Source organism: Panthera uncia, chromosome E1 (genome assembly GCF_023721935.1).
Source record: "Panthera uncia isolate 11264 chromosome E1, Puncia_PCG_1.0, whole genome shotgun sequence".
Lineage (NCBI taxonomy): Eukaryota > Metazoa > Chordata > Mammalia > Carnivora > Felidae > Panthera > Panthera uncia.
In genome coordinates, this window is record NC_064814.1 from 5430769 (window position 1) to 5449818 (window position 19050).

Genomic DNA, 19050 nt, shown 5'->3' on the forward strand with positions numbered 1-19050 from the left:
CTCTTTCTATAACCCAGGTGGGGCTGGATCTCCCTCACCCTCATGTAAACAAGCTACCACTGTTAAGTTCATATTTTATTTCCAATAGGTTTGGAGCTTTGTTGATTTTTGCATTTTCGTAAAAAAAAAAAAAAGTTTTCACTTAATTCATTGAAAGCCCTTTCGTGCTGAGCCCAAGGAGAGCCTGGTCCAGGCCAGACCCTTCACAGCCCTCTTGCTCCCACCCCAGAGCTGGGAGCAGGGTGGCTTCCCTCCACCCGCTCTGCCCTCCCGCACCCACTGCATCTTTCTGTACAGAACAATTTTTAAAATGGAAGCTAAGACACAATATACATCGGACAGGCACGCACACACATGTACACAGGCGTCTGCTCCAAATGGGCAGGACGTCAGCTGCACTCAGAGAGCACCAAGGAATGCATACGGAGCCCCTCCCGGTGAGGAGGGCAGGGCCTGAGCCCTACCTTGGTCCTCAGTCCGTAGCTTCTCCCCACCAATTGCCCTGCTAGCTGCCAGAGGGAAGGGAGGAAACGGGGGCGGGGTGGGGGTGGGGGGAAGCTGACAGCAGCTGGGGGGTTATGAAGAGGGCAGTGCCAGTCTGGTAGGTGGCCCTGGGGCCAGGGAGGCTGCTTTTGGGGGCCCAGAGGGAGGGGACTGAGGTGGATCCCTGGCCTCAGGAACCTGAGGGGTAGAACTCCTGGGCCTTGCCCCTCAAGGAGCTTCAAGGGCCCAGGGGTGGGAATGGGGCTGGCCCCTGCAGCTTTGGCCTGCCAGCCCCAGACTAAATACACATTTGGTAAACCTAGGAGCTAGGCTGACTTCGACCCCAGCACATCCCCCTCAAGCCTCACAGCTGGGAACCAGGTATGCCCTGGGGATGTCCACATCCCTGGCTCTCTCCCTGGCCTGGGGAGGTGCAGTGAACAGAGCCTGCCCTGAAGGCTTGGTCCCTCCCCTCAGCCCCTTCCAGCTTCCCGCTCAGGCCCCAGGAAGAAGTTAAAACTAGTTAGTTTCCCTACATTTAAAAAGAGACAGAAACATATCCCCTGCTGAAGCCCAGTGGGTGAAGAGGGGACTTTGTCTCTGCAGTGGAAAAGGAGGGAGTGGGCAAGGGGAGGGCTGCAAAATAGTTTTTTCTTTTAAAAAGTGCTTGGTAAGTCTGTTTTAAAGTGTGTGTCTATATCTATGTACAGATATACACACACTGTTCACACACTGCCGCCCACGCATACCTACACACATACAGAAATGTATACATATACAGAATCATATACATATACATACATACATACATACATACATATATATATATACTTTAAAAAGTCCTAGGTAAGAAGATCTGAGCCAGGCCAGGGCCAGGCCTGCGGGGTCACGACTGGAGGGCGTGGGCCCGGCCAGGCTGGCAGACCGGGCACTCGCTGCCCTCGGCACAGAGCTCACACAGCACGGCGTGTTGGCACGGCAGCACCGCTCGGTTCTGTTCCTGACACTTAAGGCATTTCACCGACTGCATGTGGAACACGGCCTGCGGGAGAAAGTGACATCATGGTCACCAGCCTGGCCCTGAGTTGGACAAGGAGCTTTCTCAACATTCTCTCTGGTCCCCTTGATGAGGAACCAGAGGCACAGAGCTCAGCAGCATGGCTGCCAAGTGAGAGGGCAGAGTCAGAGTCCAGCCTGATGCCCTCAGGGCTCCCAATGTCTGCTTCCAGGGGTGCGGAGGGAGAGGGCAGGGCCAGTGCTGCTCTGCAGCCCCCACCCTGACGGGCTCTTTCTCCCACAAAGCCTCTGCCTCTTGTCTCGATCTCACAGGGACCCTCGGTCCTCAAACGAGAACAATGGGGCCTGGCTGCAAATGCCTGGTGAAAAAAAGAATGCACGCTCTGCTGTGCCATGCTCCCTGGGGATCCAGCGGGGCACCTAGGAATGCAGACAAAGTAGCCCTGGGGACCTAACTGTTCTGGAATGTCTTCTGGTATGTGCAGAGCTCACAGGAGAAGCGTCTCAATGTAACCGAAGGCCCAGGCCTAGTAATGCAGCTTGGGTCAGCCCCACCCTCAGAACTGTGGGGGCTGGGGCGGTGGGGGCAGTGGGGGGGAGTGTGGGCACTGACGCCTCCCTATCTCCAGCCTTCTCACCTCCCAGCAAGTGACATTTTCTCCTACCTCTCCTCCGAGAGGGCAGCATTTTGTGTCAGCCCAGCAGCTGGGCAGAGGCTCCCAGAAGGGTGGCTGTCCCTGGAGCAGCGTGGACCCATCCGAGTCCAAGCACTGCTGAGGCTGCTGTACACCCCCACCCAGCGCTCCCCTAACCTCCTGGGCTGACCTTGTCCACTTGTTCCAGGTGGGCCCGCAGCTGCTTCTGGAGGGAGTAGAGGGTGGAGAGTGAGAGGGCCTCCAGGTCGGAGAAGGTGGGCAGGGCCTGTGGGTCGGGGCCTGAGTGCAGCCGCTCCAGCTCTTCCTGTAGCTTCTTAACCTGCTCCTCCAGTGCATCCCGCTGCTCCCGGGCCAGCTCGCACTCAGCACCTGCTGCGCTGGCCCGCTCACCGGCCTCCTCTGCCTCCTTCTTCCAGGCATCACAAGCCTGTGGGCCCAACACGCAGCACCTCATCTTGACGGCCCCCTGGCCCTGCAACCCTCCCCCCTTGCAAGTACACCTCTGGGAGCCTGCAGGGACCACTGTGGCTGCGGGGCCTACTGGAGAGCTGGGTCAACTGTCTGGGGAGGGCACAGGCAGGGGGCTGACACTGCCTGCAGACAAGGGAGGTTTCAAGATCTGCAAGAGACCCTGTGTGTGTCAGGAAGGGGGCTGAAGCCAGCACGGCAGAGGAGCGCTAGGCAGAGCTGGGCATGTTGGCCAGCACCTGCAGGAGCAGCCAGGCTGTAGCTGGACAGAGGGACCATCTCAGAGCCTAGAACACCCTGGAAAGTCAGGGTTTCTGGGGAGAGTCAAGCAGTGCTGTGGGATCAAACCAAATAAGCAACTCACAGTGGGAATTCCGGGCCTGGGACACCAGCCAGCCCAGGGTCCTGACTGGCAAGGCAAGTGTTTCCACAGGGAAAGAAAGTGAACAAAACAAAATTTCTGCTCTGTCCTCCAGGACCCTGGGCCTCCCACCCCTGCGCCTCCTCTGCGTAAGATGGGTGAAGGCTGCATGCCATCAGGCCCTGGGAAGGCAAGTGGGTGTGGGGGCCCAGTACCTGCTTAGCCTGCTTCCAGGACTCCTCCCACTGCTTGATGGTGCTGTTGGCTTCTTCGAGCTCTTGCCGCAGCCGGGCCAGCTCAGCAGCCCCTGGCCCTGACAGGAAGGCAGGAGAAGTGCCTGGGGAGAAGCTACCAGAGGCAAAATGCTCCCAGATGCTGCTATTCATCCCATTCAGACCTGCATCAGGAAATGGAGGAACATCAGGGTTCTGGAAGGCTTCAGACCCAGACCCTGGGCCCCATCCACCCCTGCCTGGAGGCTTCCAGGGGCTAGCTGTGCAAGGCTTCAGCAATATCAGGCCAGGGAATTTTACAGGGATGTGTTGGCCCCACAGCTGCATCAGACCTACCGTAGCATTACCTGCTACTTAACACTTAGCACTTAACTTCTGAGGCTTCGCAACCTCATCTGTAAAATGAGGTTGCCATCACTTGCCTCACAGTGATTCAGGGGACTTGGGAAGGACTGGAGGGACAGCAGTCTGTAAAGGTGGCAATTTGTGATTGTGACTTGACTGTTGGGCTAGAGAGGGGAGAACCCCCTTATACCTGCTGTGAGGCTAGGGAGGAAATTCGGGGGCAAAAATGTGGGCCAGAGCCTCAGATGATGGCAGAACTGTAGTAGGAAAAGTTCAGGGAACCCTGGTTCATTCTCCTTGGTTTATGATGAGTAAACAGGAAAAAAAAAGGTGTTGCTAAGAATCACACAAACGGGGGGCGCCTGGGTGGCTCAGTCGGTTGAGCGCCCGACTTCAGCTCAGGTCACGATCTCGCAGTCCGTGAGTTCGAGCCCCGTGTCGGGCTCTGGGCTGATGGCCCAGAGCCTGGAGCCTGCTTCCGATTCTGTGTCTCCCTCTCTCTCTGCCCCTCCCCCGTTCATGCTCTCTCTCTGTCTCAAAAATAAATAAACGTTAAAAAAAAAAAAAAAAAAGAATCACACAAACGGTAAACGGTGGAGACGATATAGGGTCAGGGCGTCTAACTCCAAAGGCTTACTTTCTCCAGTTAGCTGGGCTGCGCGCTCACCCAGCCATGTATTCATTTACTCCTTTGACAGATGTTTGCTAACACCATGTGCCTCGCTCTGTGGCCACCAGGGCAGCCCGTCTTCTAGAGGGGGACCCATACCCACCTCTGGCCTCATTCTGCCCACACTTCTCATTCTAATAACTTCTTTCTCACTCCCTTCCCACTAATCCAGCAAGGATTTTCCAGAAACCAAAGGATTCTTTCTGTCCTCCAAGCAACACATACACCCAAACTATGACAGATGTCATCCTATGTAGAAATCCTGAGATGTGCACTATCCATGACCCTATCTGCCCTGTCCCCAGAGGTGGGAACTCACGACCAACAAAATGTCCTCCTGGCAGCGAGCTCTTCCCATGCACCTCCCTCCGCACTCAGGTGGCACTTTCTCTCTTGACCGCGTCCAGGTCAGGTTCCCTCTATTATTCTGAATCACAAAGCCAGGCCTCTAACTCCACACAAGAGTGACAGTTTCTGAGTAGGCTCTACTGTCCGTGAAGGTCTGCCTCTCTGACTAGACCACGGCTCTGTGGCAGGAGGGACTGTTGGGCTCACACTCTATAAAACCCTGCTTGATAACTACATGGAGAGGAATGAAAGGAATGAAAGAGTGTGTGGCCAGCAAGAAGGGGTACAGTCAAGATGCTTCCAGAATACGAACAAGCCAGACAAATGTGACACAAAGCATCTGAAGCTAACAGAGCCAACATAAAATGGAACAGCCACCTTCAAAACTGGAAAGATGCTTAGAGATCAACGTGTTGCCCTGATCTCTGGTCAGAATGTCAAAGGTTGGCTCACAGGCTCAGGCTCAGTGTGACCAGGAAGCCCAGCACCCTCAGGAGAGGTTATTTCTTGATCTTCTCGAACAGCTGCTGGGGCGGGGCAGGGGGGGTGGTGGTGCTAAGAGCAGCAGCTGCTGTTTGAGAGGCAGCGAGCTGGGCACTGTGCTGTTTTACGCATTACCTCAGTGAACACTCACGCCAGCCTGCCCACGAGAGGGTACCCTGCCCACGGTGGAGCCTGCAGCTCGCCAGGCCCTGCTTCTAGCCACTGTCATGTGATGTGCCCTCTAGAACCCCCCAGTCCATCCCATTCCGGTTCTCATGTTCAACAGCCTTTGGGGTCACAGCCGGGTCTGCCTGGTGCCTCTGCTTCTAGGAAGGCCACCCTGAGCCTGGGGCAAGCCTGTGCAGACTTCTCCCTTCGTCTCTTTCCCTCACATTATTTCATTTAAGCCTTGCACCTTCCTTATGAGGAGGAGGATGCCATTATTTCTACAAACTTTAAAGCACAGGAAACTAAAAGAGGCTAAGCCACCTTGTCCAGGTGTACCCAGCTAAGGGAAATGTGGGGCAGGGACCCGACCCACCTCCAAGCTCTGAGTCCCTGCTCCAACCTCTACTCTGCACTGCCTCTGGCTATGGACAAAGTGGCCAAAAGCACTTCTAAAAGCCCAGACCCTGCTGCCCCAGGTCTTGGAGAGACACACCCCCTCTTACCCAAAGATCCATGTGATGCTGAGGTCCCCAAAAATGTGTTTTCGGACTGGCTCAGGTGGCCCTGGGGCTGCTGCAGGAAATGCGAGGAGAGGCTGACAGGAGGGGACGGGGATGCTGAGTGGAAGGAAGCAGAACTGCCCAAGGAGCCAGGGATATTCACGGGTGCAGAGCTCTGCAGCAAACTGCCACCTGGAAGAGAGGCCCCAGAGGGCCCAGTGAAGGCGGGGCAAGCTACCCAGAGCCACGTAAGCAGGGGAAGGCTCGCCTGCGCAGCGCGGGCCAGGCTGGACCCCTAGGAGCCCTCCCTCATGCGCTGCCCACCCACTACCCAGTACCAATTGTGATGCTGCCTGGGTGGGGCACCGTGCTGTTATCGAAAGTCTTCTCTAGGGCAGCCACCCCAAACTCATTCAGGTCCAGGTCATCCAGGGCAGACTCTGGGGACACAGAGATTGGTACATAAACCTCCTTGCCTCCCAAGGGGCCACAGAATCCTGAGGTTCCAGGCCTCGTCTCCAGGACCCACCTCTACTGCCTCCTATTCATGCTCGGCCCCACTAGACCCAGGCTCTCAAGCCTCTGCCTGTCGGGCTGCTCCTTTGCCAACATGGACACCCTGTGCTGTGTGCCTTGCCACGTCCGGCTCAGATGGCTCTCTTCCAAAGCCTTCTGATACCTCTCCTGATGTTACAGCTTGTATGTCTCATCCTTGAGCTCTCAAGGGCAGGAAACAGATCTTTGGGCCCTCAGTGGCTAATGCACAGTAGGTGCTTGACAAACACCCACTGCCCTCTGCTGAACTAGACTGGGAGGCTGGGAACAATGTCCCTCCTCGAGGGCAGGAACACCCTATCTGCATCTCTGCCAGCCTGGTGCCTGAAACACGACCCGCCACAAAGTGCCACCCATAAAGGGCTGCTGACAGAGAAGGGCAGTTGTGTAGGTTGTCTGCTACATAAGGGTACCTAGTGAGAGTATAAGGCTGCATTGGTCCAAGGGAAGAGGCGGCTCTTCCTAATTTCCATAACAGAGCAATAGCTAATTTGCTATAAGGGCTATAAGGGCCCTACACCCTGGGCTCATTTTCCCTTTAGGTCAAAGGGCTCAGAGTGCCCACCTTCTGACTCTCCCAAGGTAAATGTCTACAGTGACAAGCACCCCGGTTTGGATCTCACTCGAGAGCTAGTTTCTCTGACTCCAGACCCAGTCCAGATCTTGGCAATAGAAACGGCCTAATTACCTATGACTGACTCTACCGTGTCGCTGGTGGGATAGAAGGGCAGAGCATTTGCATTCATGCCAGGGACGCTGCTGGTGCCAGCAGGGCTAGGGGGCGTAGCTGCCAGGCTGGAGGTGATACTAGAAGAGATGCTTGAGGTCAGGGGGCTGCCCACGGGAAGGATGCCCAGCATGTCCTGCAACGAGAGAATGAGGAGGAGAGACAATGGGGTGCCCGCTCATGGAAGCCATGGCCAGGGGCTGGAGGGAAATGGTGCAAACCAGGGCTCATCCAGTTGCCCCCAAGCTCAGACGGGACCCCACCCACTCAACACCTTGCTGCAAGGCTGGAGTTGGGACAGCTGTGGCTTACAGGCTGCAGGGCCCATTCACCCTAGAGTCCTGCAGTAGGGGAAGGGAGAAGTGAGTACAGCGCCTGACACAGTATAGACGCTCAAGAAATATTTTTTTGACTAACTCATGAGTGAGTCCAGGAGGTAAGGGATTGCAGGGCCTGGCCTGACCCCTACCTCTCTGGATTTAGGGCTGGGGCCCCACCTTAGTTCGGCCCTCGGGTTATGGGGAAAGCAGCGGCCCCCTTCTGCAAAGCCTGGGGTTCTGGGCCTATCCTGTCAACAGCAGGGGTTCCAGAAGGGGAGGAAGGGGGCTGAGAGCTGTATACCTGTTTGGGCTGAAGCAGAGGCTGCTCTTGGCTCCTGGGCTCTAGTGAGTGGGGTTTTAACTTGGCCTAAGAAAGAAAAGTCAGGGAGCACGGGATTCATGTGGTGCTAGGAAGGGCCCCTGAGTACAGGAGTCTTCCCAAGCATCCACCTGCCATGGCCCACTGAGGCTGCAGGCACCTGTCACACAGTCCCCCTCCACACACATACCCTGCTCTCCCTCCCCACCCCTACTCCATTCCCTACTCTAGGAACCAGGGGAGCTGTTCCCCTCCTCCCTGGTGACTCCAAGCCTCAGATAAGTCCAGTGAGGGACACTCTTGCCTGTTCCCCCAAGGCCCTGCCACTCTATCAAGGCAGCATAAGGCAGGGAAAAGACCAGATGGTGGGACAGGAGACCGAGGGTGGAGTCCCTGCTCCTCTATTAACTGGGTCTGTGAGAGGGTCAGGTGCCTGGCCATGCTAACTTTCCTGTTTCCATCTGTAAAATGGGATGGGCTCCCTCACTCTGCTCAGGGTCAAAGAGGCTGAGAACAGGGGCTTCCCAGCTCCCAGTCATATTCCCCACAGCCAGGCCAGGACAGCTCTCCAGGGCTTCTCCTGCCCCCTGCAGAAGGCTAACCTCACTGGACTTCCCCTTGCATCCCTTACCTGGCATTTGAAATTTTTCAGGTACTCGGCTCCCACCTGGTCTTCCCTCTCAAAGCCAGGAGCCTTCTTATAGCTGCCAGGGGCAAGGCCAGACTCCCCAGGGAAGACAATGCCTTCCAGGTTCGGGGGCTTCCTGATGGAGCCCGGGGGGGAGCCACAGAGGTTAGATGGGCTGCCTAGGTTGCTGTTTCTACAGAGGAGCTGCAGAGAAGAAAGGGAGTGGCTTGGTGGGCAAAATGTGGGCTAGGCCATGGCCCATCCTCTGTCCCCTCCACAGAGGGAGATTCTTCAGCAAGGGGCTCCGTTCTATTTTCAACTGCCAGTGGGCAGCAACTACCACGCAGGGTAGTCTCCGTGAGGAAGTTATGGGGGAACTGTGACCGAAGGCTTTTGTCCCTTCTACCAGCTCTACCCAGGCTGACCAACACAGGCTCTGGGGACCCCACCCACCACTAGATCTTTGATAGAAAAACCCTGGGGCAGAAAGGGCAGAACTCCTTGGCCTGAGGCAAAATACCAGGGCCCCCTCCTCCAAGCACAGGCTGAGAGGGCACTGGGAGCATTAGAGGCAGGTGTTGACTCCTGGCTAGGCATGGTGCCCACCCACTCCCTGGATAGGCACGTACGGCGCTGAGGTCAGGGGCATGCGGGCTGGAGGGGCTCACGGGCACGGAGTCTCCGGCAGCAGACGGCATGTACAAGACAGGACCCGGCTGAGTGGGGCTGGACACGGTTGAGGAAGGTTGCAGGTCGTCACTGAGGGGTGGCTCTGCAAGAGACAGAGTCAGGCTGTCAGCAGGCTCCTTGCCAGCTCTGTCCCTCCAAACACACATTGGGATCTTTTTCAAAGGAGACCATGCACCCTCTGTATATAAAGGGAAAGCTCCTCCCTTATTTCTATTAATACTGTGTACTGTGTGCTTACTTTGTGCCAAGCACTTTGTATTCACCGTGAATCTTCACAATGACTAGAAGATACAAATAACATCAGAGTCTCCATTTCACAGATAAGGAAACTGAGGCTCATAGAAGTAATCTCCCTAGGTGACAGAGCTGAGTTGGGATTTGTACCCTGATCTGTACTACTCCAAAGCCTGAGCCATTAATTATTTCCCTGTGTTGCCTCAATAGGTGGTCCCAGTTGCCCATGGCTGGCGACGATCTCTGTGCCAAGAATATTCCCCTTCCTAGGGCCCTCAGCTTATTTTTGACCCTAATCCCAGAGATAAGGCCTGAGCCTGAGAAGACGTTAAGGACAACCAGAGCAGCGGTTTGTGGTTGACAAGGGTTCCAACTTGAGCTCCAGCTCTAAGATGGGTATTGGCGGTCTAGACTGCCGTGCGAGAACTGAGTGCCTCGCTATCCAGTAGCTATGAGCCACATGTGGCTAGCAAGCACTCACAACAGTGAGTTGTGTTGTGAGTGAGGGCTGAACTGAAACGTGCTGCAGTTATTCAATTACACAACAGATTTCAAAGACTTAGTTTGGACCAAAAAAAAAAAAAAAGTAAAATATCTTGATTTTTTACAGTAATTATTTTTGAAATGATATTTTACACCGGGTTAAGTAAAGGGACGTTAACATTAATTTAACCTATTTCTTTTGCCTTTTTTTTTTTTTTTAAACATGGTTACTAGAAGATCTAAAATGACACAAGAAGGGCTGCATTACATTTTGATCAGACAGCCCTGCTCTCAGCAGAACAGAGTGCCATGTTCAATTAGGGATGTCTGCCATGGATGGGGCATGGGGTAGCTGCTGAGATCTGCCTAGTTGGCTCTGGAAGGGTGCTTCATTCTGCCTGTGATTGTGAGTGCCCGACCAGGGACCTGGTCCTGCTCTGTCTCACGACCTTGGAAGCTCCAGGGCTTTAAGGCCAGTTCCGGGGTGTGTGTGCAGGGGGGACTGGAACCTCCAGCAAGGACAGAGCCTGTTGCTGGCTGGCAGATGAGAAGCCACTCCTCTGACTGAGCCTGAGCAGAGCGTGAGGGGAGGAGAGGGTGGAGAGGGGAATGGGAACAGCATACGTTCTACGTGGGCAAAGGCGCAGAAAGGTCCTCGGGGACAGCTGCCCGACTGCTGCATGTCGTTGCACTTGGTGGATTTATAGATCTGGAGGGCAGAGCAGAGGCACATCAGGCTTAGGCAGAGAGGGACAGGCAGGCATGGGTGCCTTCAACATGGGAGGGTTAGCTTAGTAATCTCTTTTCTCCTCCCCATTCCACGCCACTTCCCTAACTCTCTCCCTACTGACTTCTTACTCAAACTCCTGAAGCAGATACAACCACCCTCATGCTAAGGACAGCCCCCCCTTCTGGGGTCACAGGTTCAACCAGCCCTGCTTAGGCCCTCACAAAGGGATCTTCTCTATGCTGCTTCCCCACTCAGGGTCTTGGCCAGGGCTGTGACCTCCGGATGTCTCTTGGGACATTAAGGGAGCCGAGATCAGAGGCAGCATCCCTCTACCTACGTGTACCCTGGGTTGGGATCTACATCTACCTTTCCACCTTGCTGTCTGCAACCCGTACAAGGTGGCCTCTGCCCATATGTCTATGCCTCCATGAACCCATGGGCAGGGACAGCATGTGCCTCTATGTACCCTATTCCAGATCCTGGCACACTGACATGGCTCAAGGCTACACCATGGGGCCAGTGGGCTGGGTTGCCGGTACCAGAGACTCTGATCTGAAACACATCAGCTGGAAGGGGCTTTCTTATTTTTTTTAAATCTTGAGGTCATTGGAGTCTAAGCACCATGAGTGGTGCCAAGTCCAGAATGGCCAGGTAACTATGCCCAGTCCCTGACGCTCCCTGACAGGAGGCCCGGGGTGAGGGGAAGAAACAAAATTGGGAGCAAGGGGGCTGCTTGGTGATCGTGGGCTCAGAACAAGGCAAGTTACCCAATTAGGATTCAGGGCTCCTCAAGCACTGCCTAGGGAGGCCTGGATGGTGTCAGCGTGATGTCTGCCCACATCTGCCCAGACCTTCTTTTCCTTTTTCCCGGCTTCCCAAAGAGGGTATGTTAAGCCACCCACAGTTCTCAAAGGGCCCAGCCCCTGCTCCAAGGCACACCTCCGGGTGGAACTGCTGCTCCGTGCGGGTGTGGCAGTACTGGCAGGCATCTCCATTCTCACACTTGCCGGGGTCTCCCCACTCATCCCCGTGTTTCACGTTCGGACATGGAGATGACCTGGTCCAAGGAGATGGTGGGGTCAGAGGGATGCCAGAGAGGGAGACACTGGGATCTGGGGAATGCCAACCAGATGCCTGTTAAAGGCTCCTCTCTGGTCTCCCTGCTTCACAGGGCCAGGCTCACAAAGAGAAAAGAGGAACTCCAGAGTGAGAACCTTAGTGGGGCCAGAAGCCAGGCTCTGCTTCTCTGGAGCAGTATGGCCGTATCAGCAAGAACGCTGTTTGGTCCCCTTCTGCTGGGTCCTCGTGTCAGGTATTCTGCAGCCCCAGGAGAGCCAGGCTATAGCCAGAACCATACTCTCCAGACCACGTCTTATCCCCAGCAATCACCCCTCAGAATCAGAAGTGGAGGGGCCTTAGAGATCATCTGACCCAAGTACCTCATTTCGTGGCAAAAGAGGATCCCAGTGGACTCGCCACCATTCAGCTGTCCCCACTATTCCCTCCCTTTGTACTTGGGTCCTGCGATTCTGTAATCCCTAGGGCTGGTCTCCCTGCCTCGCTGTGAACACAGTGGAAGCAGCTCCCGCCATGATCCCTTCCCTGCCACCCCTCCCTCCCATGGCTGGCCTGCTTGGGCCAAAGGACCTGTATTTGTGTTTCCGGGGGCTCCGCCGCCGGTCCTTGCTGTTGTGGTAGTAGGGACAGGCATAACCCTGGCGGCACAACCGCGGGGGCTTCTTGCACGGCTCCGTCTTATAGTTCCCCAGCACATAGGCAGTTTCTACACAGGGAGCCAGAGGCAGGGGTCAGGCAGATGTAGCAGGAGAAGGGGAAGGAGAAGCCACATGGGAAGGGGTCCAGGAGCTCAGGCCACCTCCTCATGTGCCAACACCAAGACTGAGACCCAGGAGAGAGGTAAGAACCATCCCTTACTGGAGATGCAGCACACAGGGTAAAAAAGGGCACTCTCAGGAGGGTCAGGAACACGTGTGTATGTATATGTAAATATTCTTAAGTACACACATGGGAAAGTCCCCTGAAGAATTCGGGGAGCACTGAAGTGATGAGAGGAAGGCAAGGTATATCTAGGGAAACTCCCCAGAGGTGCCCCCAAGTGACTGGACTGTGGCTGGATATAAGGTGGGATAAAAGGGCGGTAGTGGGCCAAATCCTTAGGGCAACTATGGGCAGGAGAAAAGAGAGGACAGGAGGAGGCGTGGCCACTTGTGGGACCACCTTTACCTTGCCACCGAGGCTCCTCACTGAGGATTTTTTCTATCATGGCGTGGCTTGCAGCCCCAGCCGTCTGGCCTTCTATGCTGCCCTCTACTGTGGTCTGGCCGTTCTGCAAGGCCTCCATGGCCTGGAGCTCTCTGGGAGGAAAGGCGAGCAGGGAGGAGGCATGAGGGGAAGAGCAGAGTGCCAGCCCTGCCCTCCATCTGTGGGACTCATCGGGTCAGCGGCCAGGCCTCCAGCCAGGCCCCCACCCCAGCCCACAGCTATCAGCCCACCTGATGTCGTAGACAGGGGAGCGGAGGTCATGGGGCCCGTGGGCGAAAGCGCAGTGCAGGCCGTTTTTGGTGCAGTTGCCTTTTGAGTCTGTCTCGTGGATACAGATTCCAGTTTTGTAGTAACGCAAGTGGTACCTGCGCTCAGTGTCCCCTGTGGTCCTGTGCAGGAATGGGCACCTGAAACGTTGGGGGGAGGGGGCTCACTCACCTTTGCCCCTACAGCCTGGGAGATCAGTCCCCGCCCTTCCCCACCACCCAGGTGGTGCACGGATAGCAGGTTGAGGAGGCCAGCAGCAGTGAGCTCTGCTGACGTAACAGAACCACCGTCCCACCATCTGTTGGATGCTGTAGCCCTCAGGGCCCAGAATTCCCACTTCAGCCTGCTCAGCAAGTCCTCCCACAAGTCCTCTCAAAGACTGAGTACGGTCAGGGCCCTGGGCTGACTTGAATGAAGTTCCAGAGGGGGGACACTCCTGGGACAGCAAGTGCTGGCTGGATCCGCAGAGGTCCACAGAGAAACAGTCTGCTCACAGCATGGGCACACCCTCTCCTGCCCCAGGGCTATATTAGGCCGGGGCCGGAGGAGGGGGAACAAGACCTGGACCTCTGGGAGAAGAAGTGCAGGGGCAGTTCAGTGGTCTGTACCCATAGACCCCCGACAGTGCTTCCCGTTACCGCCTCTGCAAGGTTCAAACAAGCAGGGTCAACAAGCGTCCCCTCTGTGAGGTCCTCAGGTTTGCCCTTTCTATACTTCTGCTTAGCAGAAGAGAAGCCTGTGTAGGGTTTCTGAAAAGTGGGTAAAGAAGGGGCCTCCCCCAGGGGATGGCAAGGTCTGAGCCCAGGTCCAGGCCACAGGAAGGTGTGCCACGATGCAGCAGTCTCCCCAGAAGCAGCCTAATGGCTGGCTTCTCAGACTCTGCCTGGCCTATTCTGAGGGCACCTGACCCAGGAGACATGAGGCTCCTCTGAGGGCAGGCGGCGGGGGGGGGGGGGGGGGGGGTGAGGGGGAAAGAGGCGGGGGACACTCACTCGTCGCCCTCCGGGCAGAGGCCCGTAGCCTCGTCGTACTTGGTGCAGTAGACGTCGGGGCTGTAGTTGAAGGTGCCGTCCCGACGGCGGATGGACCGGCGACGTCGCTGGTTCACGAAGTGCCAGTGGAAGCAGGTGTAGGGCCGGTGCTGAGTGCATTTGTGTTGCACAAAGAGTGGGCACTGCTCCGTGCGGAATTCCTTCAGGTACCTGCAGGGAGAGCCCCCACGTAGGGTGGGCCAGGAGCAGAGACTTAAGACCCCTGCTTCCCAGCAACAAGTTAGCCACCAAGTTCTCTGAGGGCCCTACTCTGGGGTGCTAGTTCCATTAGGACACCAAATAAAGGCCCAGAGCTAAGGGTGGACCTTAGTGTCCAGATCCTTCCCAGTACCCAGGTCCCAAGGCAGCCTGAAGAGCAGGAATCATAGGCCACAAGGGCCCTCAGCAGTCAGCTGTCTGCCGGGTTGCCAGCGGAGGTCTTAATCAGTGGCTTAGTTCTCTGAGGCTTCTAAGACCAAACCACCGATCGCAGGCAAAGGGCTGCAAACAAGAACACGGGGGGCCTCTCCCAAACTTCCTGCAGGGTCCTCTGTGCCCAGGTCTGCCTGCCGATCCCTGGAGGTCTCACCCTGTCCCAGGAGTGGGGCTGGGGCTCCAGGCTGAGGGCTGGGGGGGCTGATGCTTTGGAGCTGAAAGCCCAAGTCACAGAGTGTTCCCTCTAAGCTACTGAGTCAGAAAACTACTGTCCTGTCTGCCTACCTTCTCTCAGAGACACTTCCTAGTGCTACACAGGTGTCTGTGAAAGAGCTCCTTTTTACAGCAGCATCTGAAGAGACTCCCCCTCTCAGCCTTGCCTGCCCCCAGTACTCTCATACCTGAGCACCTGCAGCAGATGGGGCTGTTTACGTCCTAACCTGGGGATCCGGGGGCACTGTCCTTTGGGCCTCCTCCCAACCTTTGTCCCTCTCCTCTGCTTTTCACGTAATGGCCAAGACATCCCAACACATCACCCTCCCAGGCACTACCCAGTGGAGGGCCCCAGACCCACTTACCCCCTTACAGAACATGTCATCCATCTGTGCTTTGCTCACTCTATGTATCCAGGTGAAGGGTTTCTTAGGCTTGGGGGCCTCTACCTGGGGGGGGGGGGAGGCACTGGGGGCAGACAGCGCAGTTTTCTTTATTCGTTCCCTCAAGCCCTAACAATGCAGGCAATAAATGACCTGATAAGGGGCACGTGATGCCAGCGAAGAGGATGGTTCCAGAAGGCACAGAAGACTGTGTGCAGAAGAGGGCATGGAGTGAGGAACAACCTGACCTGAAGCAACTGTCCAGGCCTGGAGTAGCGCCTGAAGCTAGAAGGCACCAGATGAAGGCGAGAGGGTCCAGCCCAGGTCTTTGGCTCAGGCCAGGACACCCGGGGCCTTACTTGTCTGGGCATACGGAAGGTGTAGGGACAGGTAAGTTGAGGGCTGAGATTTTCCAGATAGGTTTTCTTTGATGCTTTAATGAAATGTGCTGAAAAATCCACTCAGCCTTAAAGTGTGAAATGTCCAGGTGTATGTATTGGGCCAGGGGAAGCTGGAACTGGGTACTCCCTGAGGAACACGAGGATTTAAGGGGCAGTAAAAATTCGGAAGAGAGTCTGCTGTTCATTTGGCACATATCTAATGAGCATCCAGTTGGTACAGGCATGCTGGTAGGCACTGGGGACACCAATGAAGAACCAGGTCCTTGTCAGCCCATACTTTTATGGGAGAGACATACAAGTAACAGGCAGAATCAATCAAGTGTGGAAAAGGTTATGAGGGAGGTTTGCTGAGGGTTCTTTGGGAACCCAGAGCACGGGGCCCAGGCTGGGACAGAGAAAGGGAAACGGGGAGGTGTTGGTGGATGAAGAATGTGGGCAGGGCGTTTTAGGCAAAGGGCTAAGTGTGAGCTCAGAAAGAGGATGTCTGGGTCCAAGAGCTCCAGGCACATTTGTGGGATGTGAGAAGATGGGACAGGAACTGGAAAGGGGAGAGGAGGATAAAGTGAGGTGTGGGAGGAGCCAAATTGCAGGGACATCATCTCTGGGCCCCAGGGACATTGTGGGACACCAGGCAGAAACCTGGAAGTCTCCCGAGGGCCTGATGTTCTCCTGTCCCTTTTGGCATTGGAACACAAGATCTTTCTCCCTACCTGGTTGGACAGAAAGCGGCACCTCATGCTGCACACATGTCCCAAAACCTGGCCCTGAGTTGGGACACCCATCCTCCAAATGACTAGGCTGATCCCTCCTGGACAGCACATAGTCTATCTGACTCTGGACTCACTAAGAGACCAACTCAGGAGGTGACAGATGGAAAATGGGAGAGGAGGAAGCAGAGTCTAGGGCCAGGAGCAGAGAAGAGTGAAGGTGGTTAGGAGTGTCAGATTAAACACAGGACACCCATCTAAATCGTATTTCAGATAAACCAAATTATTTCACAGGGCATAGTTATACTAAAAATGTATCCATTATCTGAAATTCCAGTCTAACATCCTGTATTTTTATTTGCTTAATCTGGCAACCCTGAGTGGTGCCTGTCTGCTTGGTATATCAGTGCCTCAGCGAAAAACCAGGGAGGCAGCCAGGGGAAGGACTCTAACATGTGGTCACCCTGACTTTGGGCACAGTCTGTCCTCTTTGAGAAAAGAGTCCTGGCAAGACTGCTTGCTTGGGGCAGTCACGTCCACAGTGTCACACACAGAAGCCACGGCTCCACAAGGGCTCTCAGCCTGGCAGGGATGCCACAGAGGACAGATACGGAAGCAACAAATAACCTTTTAAGTCATAGGCCAGGGACTTGGTACCTTTTAATAAACTAGTCTCTTTGCTCCCAGCCTCTCCCCTGTCCAAGTTAAGCTACACAGCACTCATTATATTCTTCAGAGAGCACAAACTTAATTCTCACTTTGTTAAAAGCCTTTAGTTTCCCCCAGTAGCCCTGGATAAACACCAACTATTCAGCCTGGCATTCCAAGCTCTATACATCTGGCCCAATATTTTTTCCCAGCCATAGTTCCCTTGATTACTCTCCATTCCCCTGCTAAAACTGGAGTCCTTGGTGTCTTGCAAATAGATCTTTAATTTCCCTGCCTTTGTTCATGTCCCCTTCCTTACCTGTAGAAATCTTTCAAGGTTGAATTCAATGGTAAGAAACCTGATGTCACCACCTCCATGCCACCCTCCTTGACTTCCACCTATCCTCCCCATTCTGCCCATATCCCCAGCTAAAAGTTATACTCTCTGTTTTGCCAACATTTTCTCTAGATACTTTTGTAGCCTTTATCCTGCATTGCATATTAACAATGTGTGTATTTTTCTCTACTATTTTTTTCTTTTATTAGATTATAAAATCCTTGACAGCAAGTAAAAGCTAAGTACAGTTTGCTGAATGAATACAAGAAATGAGGTCACAGAAAGAGAAAAGCCCACAAAACAATAGCAACAGCTTTGGGATGCTGCCAGCCGGCAAAGCATTGAGAGCGGAAAGCCTAATCCTATGCCCTCGTGCAAAGTATCACACTGCAGGAAACCCATAACTCAGCAGACAGGGCAGTTTCCTGCAGAAAAGCCCCTCGTGAGAAGGGGCCGAGTGACAAGATTTAGTGCTGGCAGAGAGTCCACCTTCAACCAACTACAATCAGAGGAGAGAAATTTTTAACCTTTTGCTAAAGTCATTAATGGAACTGTACTACCTGCTACCTAAGAACTAAAACGTTTGGTCAGAACTTCCCACTCTCCCTCTCCCACTCTGACCCTGTGCTAACCGGCAATGCAGTACCCAGAAAGCAAGGAGAAAACCACTTAGAGATCACTTTTCTATTTTCATGGATTAAAATGAAACAAATTTTCAGTGGAAATGCATAACTATCACTGTTAAGTACCCATCCATCTCATCTTAAAGGTTTGAAAGTACAAATCTAAGAAACGAAATATGTTGAAACTTACTCTTTAATTCAACTGGTTCTCAGGAAACCCAAGAAGTCCTGGGATCTAACGGAGGAAGGCAGACACACCAACTACTCACTCCCCCCACTCCCATCCAAGCTCTGAGGAGGGTACAAGGCCCCCAAGACTCAATTCTTCACACTCTCACCTCCCAGGAAGACCTCCACTCAAGGGTAAAAGCAGTAACATAGAATAGTTCCTAACTGCAAGGCCTCAACGAGCTGCTACTACGGCCAGAATGAATCCAGAAACCACACAGGCCTTGGGGAAGTAAGAGCTCTGAGACAAAGTCATGCCTTCAACTGGTAGAAGGATCAACAAAGCTTGGAGGGACACACAAATGGTCAGAGCTTCACCTTTCCTAAACAGTGCCTTCCTATGTGCCCAATTGGGAACTAAGCTTAAATAAAAGCTATCTTTCACTTCTTTTCAGGACATCGCATTAATTATCCTCGTTATGGTTTATTTATACATGTAAAAAAATATGATGAAAGTCACATGCCCACCTACAAAAAATTTGGAAAGTGGAGAAAAGGCAAAAAATGCCCTTAATCCCATCAATAAAAATGTTAGCCTTTTGGTAATAAATTTTCTCTATTTTTACAGATTTAATCATTATGTATCTACCATATTGTTAAACTGCTTTACACAACTATTCTTTTCTCTAAAAGCTTTCATTTAAAAAAAAAAAAAGTTTTTTTTGCTTTTGTTATTTTTTAGTGTCTATTCATCTTTGGGAGAGCATGAGTGGGAAAGGGGCAAAGAGAGAAGAGGGCAGAGGATCTGAAGTGGGATCCATGCTGATAGCTGCAAGCCCGATGTGGGACTTGAATTCACAAACCATGAGATCATGACCTGAGATAAAATCAGACGCTCAACTGACTGAGCCACCCAGGAACCCCAAGTTTTATTTTTTAAGTAGGCTCCATGCCCAGCATGGAGCCCAATGCAGGGCTTGAACTCACGACCCTGAGATCATGACCTGAGATCAAGAGTTAGATGCTCAACCAACTGAACCATTCAGGTGCCCCTAAAATCTTTTAAAATCAAATATGTGTATCCACTTAAAAAAAAAAAAAATTAAATACTGGGGCACCTGAGTGGCTCAGACGGT

The 19050-nt window shown here is 53.8% G+C and overlaps 1 protein-coding gene across 2 annotated transcripts in view; it reads right to left on the minus strand.

The window, feature by feature from the left end:
• Window positions 1-62: 62 nt before the first annotated feature.
• UNK (unk zinc finger) overlaps window positions 63-19050 on the minus strand; it is a 33166-nt gene continuing 14178 nt past the window's right edge. The window contains exons 2-16 of one of the 2 annotated variants that reach the window (XM_049635708.1): window positions 13961-14170; window positions 12932-13108; window positions 12663-12793; window positions 12066-12201; window positions 11358-11475; window positions 10313-10397; window positions 8911-9053; window positions 8285-8485; window positions 7636-7701; window positions 6976-7150; window positions 6071-6172; window positions 5736-5924; window positions 3201-3382; window positions 2326-2583; window positions 63-1525 (exon numbers count right to left, since the gene is read on the minus strand). In XM_049635708.1, coding sequence (XP_049491665.1) covers window positions 1370-1525; window positions 2326-2583; window positions 3201-3382; window positions 5736-5924; window positions 6071-6172; window positions 6976-7150; window positions 7636-7701; window positions 8285-8485; window positions 8911-9053; window positions 10313-10397; window positions 11358-11475; window positions 12066-12201; window positions 12663-12793; window positions 12932-13108; window positions 13961-14170 — 2329 coding nt within the window. In that variant the 3' untranslated portion in view covers window positions 63-1369. The remainder of the gene's footprint in view (window positions 1526-2325; window positions 2584-3200; window positions 3383-5735; window positions 5925-6070; window positions 6173-6975; window positions 7151-7635; window positions 7702-8284; window positions 8486-8910; window positions 9054-10312; window positions 10398-11357; window positions 11476-12065; window positions 12202-12662; window positions 12794-12931; window positions 13109-13960; window positions 14171-19050) is intronic. The other variant, XM_049635707.1, reaches the window with a different exon arrangement.